This window comes from Amyelois transitella, chromosome 10 (assembly GCF_032362555.1).
Source record: "Amyelois transitella isolate CPQ chromosome 10, ilAmyTran1.1, whole genome shotgun sequence".
Classification (NCBI taxonomy): Eukaryota; Metazoa; Arthropoda; class Insecta; order Lepidoptera; family Pyralidae; genus Amyelois; species Amyelois transitella.
Window position 1 is genome coordinate 6,135,114 of NC_083513.1, and position 13,805 is coordinate 6,148,918.

The 13,805-nt window shown below is 32.4% G+C and overlaps 1 protein-coding gene across 2 annotated transcripts in view; it reads left to right on the forward strand.

The window, feature by feature from the left end:
* LOC106137635 (peroxidase) overlaps positions 1 to 13,805 on the forward strand; it is a 53,082-nt gene that overhangs the window by 35,209 nt on the left and 4,068 nt on the right. The window contains exons 4-12 of one of the 2 annotated variants that reach the window (XM_013338494.2): positions 1,056 to 1,246; positions 4,064 to 4,240; positions 4,553 to 4,576; positions 5,871 to 6,067; positions 6,850 to 7,048; positions 7,972 to 8,169; positions 8,966 to 9,116; positions 9,768 to 9,944; positions 13,308 to 13,458. In XM_013338494.2, coding sequence (XP_013193948.2) covers positions 1,056 to 1,246; positions 4,064 to 4,240; positions 4,553 to 4,576; positions 5,871 to 6,067; positions 6,850 to 7,048; positions 7,972 to 8,169; positions 8,966 to 9,116; positions 9,768 to 9,944; positions 13,308 to 13,458 — 1,465 coding nt within the window. The remainder of the gene's footprint in view (positions 1 to 1,055; positions 1,247 to 4,063; positions 4,241 to 4,552; positions 4,577 to 5,870; positions 6,068 to 6,849; positions 7,049 to 7,971; positions 8,170 to 8,965; positions 9,117 to 9,767; positions 9,945 to 13,307; positions 13,459 to 13,805) is intronic. The other variant, XM_013338495.2, reaches the window with a different exon arrangement.

Here is a 13,805-nt window from a genome sequence, read left to right on the forward strand (position 1 = left end):
ATAAACTTGTTATTTTAACTAAGTGAAATGACATGTGAAAAAGACGATTAAATTCAACTTGATTGATATTAAAAAAAAAATGAAAATAGAGTGTGTCATTTTAAGAAACAGTTGTTAATTTGATTTATGTTTTGTCCACAAAACAATCCCAATATTTAATAACCCTTAAAAGGTTTTCCTTTACGACGAAAAACTTCAATTTATATAAGCAAAGCTTAATCTGTGCAAACAAAAGAATAATCTGCTGCACGCCCACAAAAAATCTTTTTGGGCCTTACGCCCTTTACTGTAACCATGAACGTAAAAATGTTAATTTATACCCCAGAGGGTTAATGTAAGTAACTGTTTTTTTTCCCTTAAACAAACAAAAGATAAGAAACAAAATCGGAATGCTTATAGGAATATCATATCTGATTTGAGAACGGTTAATGTTCTAAAATTTCTTTGATGAATAATACTTTTTGATTTTCAATATGAAATTTTACGAAAATGGCCAGTGATAAAGTTTAGACTGCAAAAATAGTAAATATTTATATTGAATTTTCATTTCTTACGTGAGTGTTTAGGAAGTAAAGGAAAACAAGATGAATAAAAATGTATATTGGATTTCACGATCTGTAAACCATTTGCACATTAGATTCCTGCATGTTTGCCTATTGGATGGGTACACAAAAACAAATATTAATTACAAAGTCGAAGTAAATTTCAGTTTCAGTACTGATACAAATAATAGTACATCTAGACAATAAAATGTCCGAGGATTCAAAAATATACAGCGTGGCGGACACGAACCCTAAACCAAATTTATTCTTAAAATTTTGTATTCAAATGAGTTTGAAATAATAAGTTCTGTCGTTTAAATATAACACAAAACCGTTATATGGCACCTTCAGGGGTATTAGTTATATACAAACACGTTTTTTTGAACTATCTAAAGACATGGAAATACCAGTAACAAATTATATAACACTGTTAACATCCTGACATACCAAGTAAACTCGAAAAATTAAGAATAGCCTTAACAGTAACAAAGATTAACTAGTCACATCACTTAGTTTCAGCAACCCACCCCCACCGCTAGGTTCAGGCCAGGACCCCGCGACCCAGACCTGTGGGTTGTCCCCACCGTTCTGCAGCAAATCTCGATATAGGTCCATTGATGGATCCTGTAACAATTTGCAAAGACCATCGTGGGGTGTGCCGCAAACGCCTTACGGAAGATTGTTGCCTTACAATTATGGTGATGGTAAGTGACTTTTTCATAGCTACATGTTTTTTTTTTAATTCTTAGGAGTTTATTAAGAACATTTGCTATATTGTTGGACGGTTAGAAAATACAAGTCAAGGTGGAGAGTACCATTACCTTAAGAAATAAATAAAACCATGTTTATTTATATTTAAATATTCAAAGAAAAAAAAAATTAAGAAGAATACAGTGCCTATAAAAAGTATACAAACAAAAATACAATAAAATAAATTTGTCATTGAATGAACCAATCCACATTGATACAAATTGCCTGCATTCACTTGCTATGTGATTCCGACATTCAGTTTCAGCACGGGTAGGTAACCCGTGTCGTTTTCTACTCGGCTGGTTCTACTCGAAAATAGAAATTTCCAATTCGTTCAAACTGAAAATTGGATTTTTTGTAGGTGTAGTTTCTTATCACTATCAGAATGTCTACGTATTAGGTAAAATGTAGAATTCGCTTTACTTAACACCATTAACGGGAATAAAAATAAATTAAAATATTAAATGGATGTATAATGTAATTTAAAGTGAAGAAACTTTTAGGTTATTTAATCGTATAATGAAAAGTACGATGATGATTTAAAATTATTTTTTTCTTGTTACCCTTGAAAGATTTTATTCATTATACCAGATGCACGTTATCTTCACCTACCCTGGATTTGTTCTGGTGGCTTGGGTCTTCCCTAGGGAGCACCCTGGGTCCGTCATTAACTACAATCCAGGGTAGCCAGGTAATTAAGTACACGGAGCGACTCCCGTCTAATCTCAATAACAACAACGATCCAATGATGGCACCATATTTTGAATATTGTCTCATAAACCAATTCGACATGACAAACGATAGATAGATAGAATTAACTCTTTATTGCACCATAAGAGTAAAACATTAAAACGGCACAAAACAGATTTCTTTTCTAGTCTACCTTTGGATGGAAGGAAACCAAACAGGAGATTGGTGTTAGCGCAGAGCAAAATAAATAAATGCTTTAACATAATACAATGCAAACAGAATAAATATACATAAATACATAATAATAACATATACTTAGGATAAAGTAGAAAGATAATAAGACCTAACGAGATTTTTTAAACTATAATTGATCTGGGCTTTCCTTATTTCGACAGGGAGAGCATTCCATAAACGGAACGCTTGTACGGTGAAACGGTGACAGTATCTTAATTTCATTAAACATACCTACATACATATATAAAAACTTTATTTTTACTCGTACCTCAAAATTGTTATAATCCATTAGTAAAGTAAAGTCCTCAAAGTAGTTACCCGTCTTGGATTTACTTTTTCAATTCTATTAAGTTATATCATATTTATAAGGTTATTTCGTTTTATCGTATATTACAAATTAGTCAAAATTATATTCATGGGAATTAATTCTTCGCTTAAATAGCACTTCCTCCATCTGCATTCTCAACGCTTGATTTGAAAGATTGAAGTTATAAATTGATCAGAATAAAAAAGCTTACGCCTGCTGCTGGACTCTTACGTCCAATTGTTCGTTGTCATATTGTTTACTATCACATGAAGGTCCGTGCCTGTCGTGGTTTTACTCTACGGGAAATCAGGGCTGCTAGTTCGAGCCCTTGGAATTGCAGTGGCCCCACGTTAGGCGCCACTATGACGTTTAGGTAAAACGTAAGGCAAGGATGATGAGAGATAATTGAAAAAATCATAGAATAATGGCAATTTTTATTGGACTAATTTTAAAATTGTTAGAGAGCGTGGGTTTAGCTATAGATACGCGATCCAACAAAAAGCTGCCTTATGTTTATAAATGGTCGGGGCGGTGAAGAGGGCGCAGGGGAGGCCATGGCTGCATGACGTCACATTACGAATCAGCGACTTTGCATGCTTTAAAAGATTACATAATAGGTATTTTGCCAGGAGCTCAGGCTATAAGTATATCGATTATAAAATATGGCACGATATGAACAAACAATGCAAAATGAATTTATATATTCAGTTTCCGTTGAAAACCAATCTGTGGAGATTTGTACTGGTTTGTATATAGGATTCGTACGTGTTTGAAATTGGCACGAGTAAAGAGAAAAAAATAATACATACATACATATATATAATCACGTCTATATCCCTTGCGGAGCAGACAGAGCCAACAGTCTTGTAAAGACTGATAGGCCACGTTCAGCTGTTTGGCTTTAAGAACCACACGGCATAAATAATGCAAACGAAATTTATTATATTAGGTGCATTTGTTTGTTAAAGACTGATTTAGTGATCGTTAATTGAAGACTGTTAAAACATTATCAGACTTGCGGTCAGTGTAAAACGGTAATGATTTCTTGTAAAATTTTACATGAAATTATTTATTTTATTGTTATTCTTTCGTAACTTGTCTAGTCTATGGTCTAGTACTTATTTGTTAACATTTTATAGATGTAGTTCATAAACCTATCGTATAAAGTGAGAATTCTTGTTGGCACACTTTCATGATGGTTTTACGACAATAACAAAGTATTGTATGTAGTACCTAGAAAACTATTACTCAAAGGTGGTTTCAACCTACTAAATAAAAAAAAACCTGGATATACATATAAAGTAAATATTATTACTATACTTACTCAAAATATAAGATACTCGTAATACGTTACACTGGGCTATTCCTGAGGGAATATTAAAATATCTGAAAAATAATCTTTAGATTGGGTAACTGATAAAAATCTGTTGAATCTTCACTGCTACCAATTTCGACAGATCTTCCCCATCTAACAACATAACAAGCTCGGACGCATTACATTTTTTTTGATTTCACAATTTAAGATTTCATGTATTTTCAGGTATAAGCGCCATGCCAGTATCCCGCTCTGGGAGTCCCCTGCCCAATCCCAGAGAGATCAGTTTACGTCTGTTCCCTGATAGGCAGCTGGTCGACCCTATTTGGAACCTCAACGCCCAGCAGTGGGGACAGATTATTACCCACGATATGTCTCTCACAGCTGGCGTCGCCCAATCTCGTAAGTAAATACCTAGTATTTACTTTTAATTTTTTTTACAGTCAGTGTTTCAGAAATTAATTATTAGGTCTCATTTTATGTAGATGGCCAGTTTTGTGGTAAAAATTCTTTATTTGATTTATGGAATTAATTGTTTATCCCATAAAAACTAATAAACTTTATCACACACTCGATATTATCAATATTTCAATTATAGTCTTATTACGACCTAAATAACCAATTTAAATAAAAGAACAAAAATTATTTATATTGCAAAACGTGTACGTATGTAAACTGTAAAGCATCAATGAAAGATTTTTGCTCCCATTACAGGTGATCCGATGAACATCACTCAAAGTAACAACTTATTTTTATGATTTTGCTTTGTGTGTGTCAATTAGTTTTTTTTTGTGGTCTGTCCCCATTTCATCATCACTCTATTTCTATTACTATTAATTCATCAGGTTTGATCTCCTTTCGCCTGTGGTGAATGTGGAAAACATCGTGTTTTTTTTTTCATTTTTTCTGCCCATATTCATACACGTAAAATACATTAAATAAACGTTTCCCGGAGAGGCAAGAAAGGACTGTATCTTTTCACTTGTAACGAACTTCTTACGCTTTATTCACGGATGTTAGTCAGTTTAGGGTAGACTCTTGACTTGATTTGACTTTTTTTCAATACAATTTCAATACATCCTTGATTGTAGTCTGCCTATGGATACAAGATGTATTTAAATAATGAAATACGGACAGATATAATGTATCTATAACTCATATTTAGATGTTTAATTTTACAATTTTTTTTTTTTATTATATACTCGTCCTAACTTTCCGAAACACGGAAAAATCTCATATAAGCTTTCATCTTCTTTTTATATTGAATAATTTTATTCCCCTGTGATTATTTGATCATTTTTGTCACTAAATTGTAAAAAAAAATGAAAGATTTTCTTCAAAAATAATTGTGTTCAATATTTACAAAAAAAAAAATATACTGTTCATGATGAACTTACGATGGTACAAAGTTAATTGAATTAAACCATCTTTAGAAAGACGCGTTTTTATCTTACAACAAAATTACCGGCGTAGCTACCCAGGTCAATCAAGCGAGGTCGCATGTAATTTGACAGTTACAATTTGCCGGAATCGGCCGTCGGTTCAAAGGGACTGCAAAGAACCGATATGGGCACATACTGATTGGAGCTAATGAATCGACGCGGATCACGCTAGTAAACATGGGGCAGCAATTTTCTTTTCATTTACTAATTTTCCTTTTCTCCATCAATTTTGGTGAATGTACTGTACTTTATTATCGAGCCTTTTCATGAATATTTTCCTGGTATTAACTTACCCTTAATTCAAACATTCTGAAGTTCCCATCATTTCTAAAGTTTCAAGAATAAATTGCTTTTCTATGGTCTTATGTCATTCTGATGGGATTTTTCATCTATTTTTCATTTATTTTGTAGTGTGTTGGACAAACGCTAATGCTTATTTCTCCTATTTGTGTTTGTTTTTGGCTTCACTTCTTCCCAAACCATCAGAAACCTTTTCGATTGTCATCATTTAAGTGTTTTGGGTGTTTCTAGTGTTCTGGGATTAATATAAACTAAACTTATCAACAAACTGTAAACATCCTTATCAACAGATAAGGATCAAATTGTATGCTGCGACGACAACGGTCAGCTCTCATTCGACGCGAACGTGAACCCTGCGTGTGCGCCGATCCTGATTCCGAGAAATGATCCTGTGCACGCGTCTCAGGGGACTCAGTGCATGAACTTTGTGAGGACGACTACTACGAGGAACAGGGGATGTACCGGTCCTAGTGCTCCGGCTGAACCGGTATGTTAATATGACACGTTTTATTTTTTAGCTCTATCTGGCTTATTTCTCGAGTATTTAAACTACATTCATACCAAGTTTCATTAAAATATATCTACTGATAGCCGTAATGGGCAGACATGGAGTATAGATGATAATACCTTAGTCAAATGTCTTAGCTTAGATCGTCGATCCATATGGCCTACATGTAGACCATATTTTCGGAGTCTTATAGAACAAGAAGCGTACTCATTGTGCGCACGTTTTGATTATTATATCTATAAAAGGAATGACTACAACTAAGGTGGTAAAATTAAATGGAAACACTGATAATCTCATGAAAACATTAATATATCGTTTAGACTGCTCGGAATAATGATTCTATCTTCATGTCGGTTTTATGCTAAGTTCCTTATTAATAGAGAGTTATCCGATTTCAGCTTACATAAAACCCACGCTAGGGTTCATTTAGATACCAAAGCGTTGCCAGAAGCTAAAAATAAGTCTGTTTTATCTTATATTCACAGCTTAAAAGCTTACGGTCGCGCCAATGTTAGGTAACGTGTGTAATTATGCTTTGTGCTTGACTTCTCTATTTTAGGTAAAGCTTTTTTCCTATAACCTCACAAATTCCGTCCCAGATACTATTAAAAGTGCTTTTAGAACCAAAAATTTAACATTTACAAATACGTTTGATTCTTTTCCTAGATCTACTCTAGGACTGTTTATTTTACTAACTTAATTCATTCCACATTATTTTTTTACTTAATTGGTACCAATAAATTAACGATTTTTTTTCTTAGATATCCACCGTGACAGCGTACATGGACCTGTCCCTAGTGTACGGTAGTAGTGCGACCCAAGCCGCGCCAATCCGCGCGGGAGCAGGCGGTCGTCTCCTTACAATCCTGCGCAACGGCCGCGAATGGCCGCCTCAGGACCCCAACATCACTCTTACTTGTGAATCTGCGTTGTCCCCGAATGAGCCCTGTTATTTGACAGGTGAGAAAAATTGTAAAGATACAACAAGTTAAATGTTAAGATATTATCTATGTATCCTCAGTTACATACATAAAATCACGCCTAATTCCTTGAGGGGTATTCAAAGACTTCTTTCCACTTGTCACGATCATTGCATTCGTTCATGCAACAATACAGCATATTGTTAATTTGTAAGTGCGGTTTACGCATACACTTTGTCTTCATTTTTTGATAAAGACGTAAAGAGTGTAAGTGATATTTTGTGAGAAGATTTTACTAATACTGTAGCTTTTCACTTATACCATTTTAATAGTGCTCTTAAGAGACCAGAGCCTTTTGGCCTTCAAATCAATTAAGAGTCAAAACAATTTATAATGGCATTTACTAATAAAGGGAAAATCATGTCTTTGATAAGATCAGCAGCTTATGATTTCTAAATTGCTTGGTATAAAATGAAAATTAAATTTTTAACAAATGAAGATTTCAAACCAATTAAAAGTATCTTAAGTTTCCGAGCACGATTTTAAACATAACTAGAGCAAGATATTACGCTGGCAACAGATGTGCTTTATCGTTTGTACCCATAACTAATTTATATGTATTGATTAAATTACCTATCTACATTTCGATAATTAATGAATTTAAACTTAAATAATTTATCTATTGTTTAAATTATACTTCTAGTTTAAATTAATAGGAAAAAAGATAACAGTGATTTTTATCACATCTTAGTACTTTGCTATTTCAATTAATTGGTTTATTTAAAATAATAAAAATATATTCCAAACTTTTCGCAAGTAAATTCAAAAAATTTAAGTCAAATAGAAATTTACATTTTCTTAAGATATACTCTTATTTACGCAGAGTACCGTGGTCGTCAATTAAAATAAATATGTTTTAAAAAAATATCTTCTTGAAATCTATAAATTATTTTTCTTCTTCAGGTGACATCAGAGTCAACCAAAACCCACAGCTAACTGTCCTGCAAATCATATTGCTCCGTGAGCACAACCGCATCGCAGATGTCCTAGCAACTTTGAACCCCCACTGGAATGACGAGACCATATTCCAAGAAGCCAGAAGAATACACATTGCCGAGATCCAACACATAAATTATTACGAATATTTGCCAATTTTCCTCGGTATCTAAAATTGCAATCTTTGATAAACTTTATATTGGATTCACGCCCATACTTTTAAACGTCATTTTACTATATACCATTCAACAATGGTTCTTAATTAATAAAATTAGTTAATTAAGAACCATTTAATGGTTCTAAATTAACTTTTTTGCTTAACGTGAATAGGCATAGGTCTAAATTTTTAAGTTTGTGTGCTTTATTGTAATACGTTAAGATACATTTTCAGCGGGATTGTGAGTCTATAAATATTATGTCTATGATTGCAACGGTCATAAATATTCCTGTTAGCCGGGCAATCCACTCGGGAATAAATCTTTCAGTTTTCGGCAAGTGATCTTTTAAGGTTCGGGAAGTGAATAGATTGCTTTTACATAAATTTTAAGGTTTTATTGATATTCTTTGGAAATTCTCTCTTTTATCGAGGTTGTTTGTGAAACAATAAAAAGTTTTGTAGGTACTTAAATAAATACTGAAATATAAGTTCATTTTGATCTTGGTTATACAAAACTTTTAAGTATGATAAGTGTGTATTTTTGTCCATTTGTCAAACTAACATTAAGTTATTCATTATAATAATTTTTCTCTTTTTTATGCATGAAAATATAATGATCTGTTATTTTCAGAAAAAAAAATGATTACTATTAGCAAATAAAACTAAAAGTAATATTTTTTTCTTTAAACAACAAAACATTATAATTACATGCAAATATTGTAAAGAGTAAATGTATTATAATGAATAATTTAATGTTGGTATAGCAATGTATTTTTCAAATTTGACTTTTTTTATGAAAAACAGGTTACGAGAATATGGTAAAGAACAAACTGATATACCCCGGAGTAAAGGGTTACGTGAATGACTACAACCCTAACGTGGACCCTTCGATTCTGGATGAGCACGCCACTGCCGCGTTCAGACATTTCCACACTCTCATCAGAGGATTCTTGAAGTAAGATTTAAAAATAAAAAAAAACAAATAAGAATAGCTATGTAAATGCACTTTGAAGAATTATCGTATGACTGGTGTTAATTTATGTGACTGTTATAGAGAATTAAAATCATTATGATTATCGGTTTGATTTCCCAAATCATATCGTAAATAATGCTTAAGGCGATTACATGCTTGTTAAAGGTTTAAAGTGAATTACGATATTACAGAAGCTTTACATGAAATACATCGAAATTGAAAGGAAAAGTTCGATTACTTTGTCAAATTCATCAAAAGTTATGATAAAAAGTAAAGCCCATTCTCATTTTCAAATTAAATTGACAAGATGCATGTTAGTCATAGTACTTAACATAAATTATACACTTTTAATTAAGTCTGGCCACTGGAGGGCAATAGGGACTTTGTAATATAATAAAGTTAATGTAAGTCTTTGTTCAGAAATTCTGATTTGGATGATTAATGCGTGGGACAAAAGGACCAAAAGGTTTGGCATGTTTTCCATGATCGCGACAAAATGCTAATAAAGTTAGATAAAACTGGTCAACAATAACTTAGCGAAAAGATCCATATATTCCTTTTTATCTTGTGCAAATATGGACCGAATTGGGAAAGTTTACTAATTTGTTTATCTGCGGTCATTTATTATTTTAGACTGATAGCGGAGGATCGCGCCCACATCGGTACAGTTCGGATGAGCGACTGGTTCAACAGACCACTTTTGCTTGAGCTGCAGAACTCCTTCAACAACTTGGCAAGAGGGCTCACGGTCCAACAGCAAGATTTCAGCGATCAGTTTTGGGACAGCGAGATAACACAGTTCCTCTTCAAGTAAGAATGTTTTTCTTTGTGTGGTAATGAATTGGCTTCTCTCTATATGAATGTTTAAACAAAACTTGTGTTATATCTCTGCATATGAAGTTTTACAGATCATAGTTTTTGAAATGTAAACAAGCAAGCATAATTTAAGCACATACAAAAATTTATGATATTGCACATATATATATATATATATATGTGCATATAATAATTTTTTTATCCTTTACGGGGTAGACATAGAGCCAGCAGTCTCGCAAAGACTGAAAGATCACGTAAAACTCTATGGCTTAAGGATGGAATTAATATCTATGTACTTATGTAATTATGTTCCTAAGCGTCAATAAACATTATTAAATATTGGTCTGCCACAACGGCACACTTCTGAAGCATCACGAATAATATTTTCTTCAAAAAGGAGTTAGAAGAATGTTCCTGTATCCTATTGCTACTACAAATACAAATCCCCATAAATAAATGGCAAATTAAATCAACCCTGATTACATGCTGTCAGATACAAGCCCACTTGTTACTGCCATGGGCGTTCAGCATTCAAATATATGCTCGATATCTAAAGTTCCAGGACTTAAAGATTAGTTCAGACTGTTGTTTATCAAACATAATTGTAGTGTTCATGTTTAAAAAAATATGGTGTAATTGAATAAGAATAACATTTCTCAGCAGAAAATGTAATGTGAACGTAAAGTTCGTTATTTTTAAGTACTTTGTTTTTTTTTTAAATCCAATATACAATAAAACTTTGAATTACTGTAAGTATAAGTTGCTCTTCATTTTCATGGAAATTTATTCAAATACAATAACTTTCCAACACGTATCTAAGTAATCTTACCGACCTTGTTTCAAAATCAAAACCGCAACAGAGAACCCTTATCATTATGATCAATCATGCGTTTGACAACATTTTTTGCGCCAAAATTTAGATAAATTTTAATTTGGTTACAGAATTTTGATAACAGTAGATTTAAATTTGGTTTGTTTATTTAGGGCTAAAGCCAAGACTGGAATGGTTATGAATAAAAGGCAGATTCGCAGAATATTTCCCTGAAAATTAATTAAATATAATGTTTAGATAGAGCCTCGTTATGAGTTTTATAATTTTCACATTCTTTCTAAAATAACCTTTGGTAGAGTCGACAAAGAAAATGATAAAACCATATTTTATTTCTAAGTTTCTCGAGAACAGTCTGTACGCGGTTTTATAGCATCGTTGCGGAAAATTGCCTACGTGTTGACGCGTAAGATCACGTTATTGTTTATGCCTCTTCTTTCCAACTTTCCTTCTATTTTTATTCTTTTTGATGTTGAACTTCTAAAACATTACGTAAATGAGTTTTGTTTTTTTTATTAGTAGGCAATCACTAGTATGATCAATACCAGTGCGATACATGTCACTATTTTTACGATACCTATTTAATTCCATCTTGTTTAGGAAAGATTTACCCTTTTACCCTTTTTTTTTCTTTCATTGCACAATGAAGAATTATGGAGCTTTTCTCAATTTTGTATGCTTTTTTAATTTAAAGTTATTCTTGTCCTCGTTAACATTATTATTATAACTATTCTTATAAGTGTAACCCGTACAATAAATTTAAAGTTTGTTAAATTAAATAAGATGATATTAATAGATAATTAATAGATAAAAATAGGTGATGACTGAAAATCAGCGGGTTTTTTTCTTTCAGTGCAAAAAAATCGCTGTGTTTTGACCATTTCGACTTGCTACAGCACACTTGTGTTAGTTTTAAGGATTTGTTATTGTTATATTTGTTTTGTGCCTGTAGCACTGTCGAACATTTTATCTATCTATCTATCGAATCTATCCATTTAATTAATTTCACTAAAGTTACGAGCACTGTTTATGATGCGGGATTAAATAAATAGGTCGTTAAGTCTATAAAGCCTTATGCGAACTTTGAAAATACCATTTGTAATACCAATTTCGACATATTTCCTAATCCTGCTGGGAGTCGAGATTTTAATTAATTTGCAGACATTATCTCGTTAAGAACTTTAGTGCCTTTGAAGCACTACAATTACGTTTATGCCTAAGGTTGTATATCTATAATATCTAGTACTATTAAAATACTTCTGCAGTTGATAGGTAAATATATATTAAAACACATATTTATAAATATTTATACAATAAATCACAGGACACGAATGCCTTGGTTTTTCATAATGGGCCCGCATGGGTCGCCGCACCACAAATAAACAAGAACATAACAAGATGGGGATTGTATAAAATCTGAAACTTATTAGAACATTTATATCATAACTTACGTACATACATACATACATAAATCACGCCTCTTTCCCGGAGGGTAAGCCGTGATCACATCTTTCCACTTATACCTTCACATTTATTATATGAACCTGTTGAAAATTATGTATGTAAATAACTATCAACAGGTTTATATAATAAATGTATCTCTTAATGATACTTATAGAAAGTCGGGGATTGGCGAATCTTCTTTACTGATTGATGTGCGCTATGAGTCGTTTTGACAATTCAGTTTAAAATATACTTAGGTATTATCTGTAATTATATTATTTATCTTATATTATATACTTATTGTCTGAAATACACAAATCACAGACGCCAGATACCTTAGCTGAAAATCCTGAGAAGAGATAAAACGATTATCTCGTTCATACCTCAATTCCCTGAAAATTTCAGGTTATAGCTCCTATGCACTTATCAAGGAGATAGATCATCAGCTTCAACTATTTAAATCGACTAGTTTAATTTCAATTTCAATTTAACGTTGTCTCTCAGTAGTTCGGTACGGTAACGTAAGAATTTTATTATATTGGGTAATTGAACAACTCTCGTAAACCTACCATTAAGCTTATTGAAGTGACGTTGTCTTTTCAATGTTACTCACAGTAAACTTCGTTACTAAGAAATAAAAGCTGATATTAAAAAGCAATTTCAGTGGCAATAAGACTGAAAGTTACATTTGAATCGTAAATCTTCAGTAGTTCTAAAAAAACATTTCTATATTTATGATTTGTTTGGTAATATTTTTTAAATGAGATATTAACATTTTATCACTACTTAAAATAACAAAAATGAGTTATTAAGGAAAATTCATATTCAGCAACGTTATTACGAATAAAAATAAATAACAGACATAAACTATATTCGTCTATATCTTTTTAATTTGTAAAAGAACTATTATTCACTTACCTACTAGCTTTTGTCTGATGCCCCGCTTTGGGTCAATGTCGCTTATTGTAAATTAGTTCTATCCTTCTTAGTACTCCAAACAATGTGTGTCAAATTATCACGAAAGGAGTAATTTTTATCACTACCTTATTTTCCTAAATACTTAATAGTAATATATTTTATTACAGACGCAACAATACATTCGGAGGGGATCTGCGTGCGACCGACATCCAGCGAGGCCGAGATCACGGCCTGGGCACGTATGTGGCGACCCGAGGTGCCTGTGGACTTCCAGTACCCGCCAGCTTCCATGACATGCTGGACTATATCTCACCAGAGGTATGTTTGGTACAGATATAAATTTTTTATAAAATAACACAATAAATAAAGGAGATTGACCAAGGAAATATAAACTGTTGTATCGCAGGCAACTTAACTGTGTCACAACAATTGTTTAATTATTTTGAAATGTATGAAAATATCTATTATAATAAAAACATATTAATCGTTAAACTTACATTATATCTAATGAAGCTGATAATACCATTTATATTTTTGATTTTTTTAAGTTACAAATGAACAGAATAAGAATAGACCTTGCAAAGTGAGATTACTTTTTAAGGCAGCAAAGTCCCGGTAAAGTCTTTTTTAGATTAAATTCAAAAACTCGTGGTTATAAGTGGTAT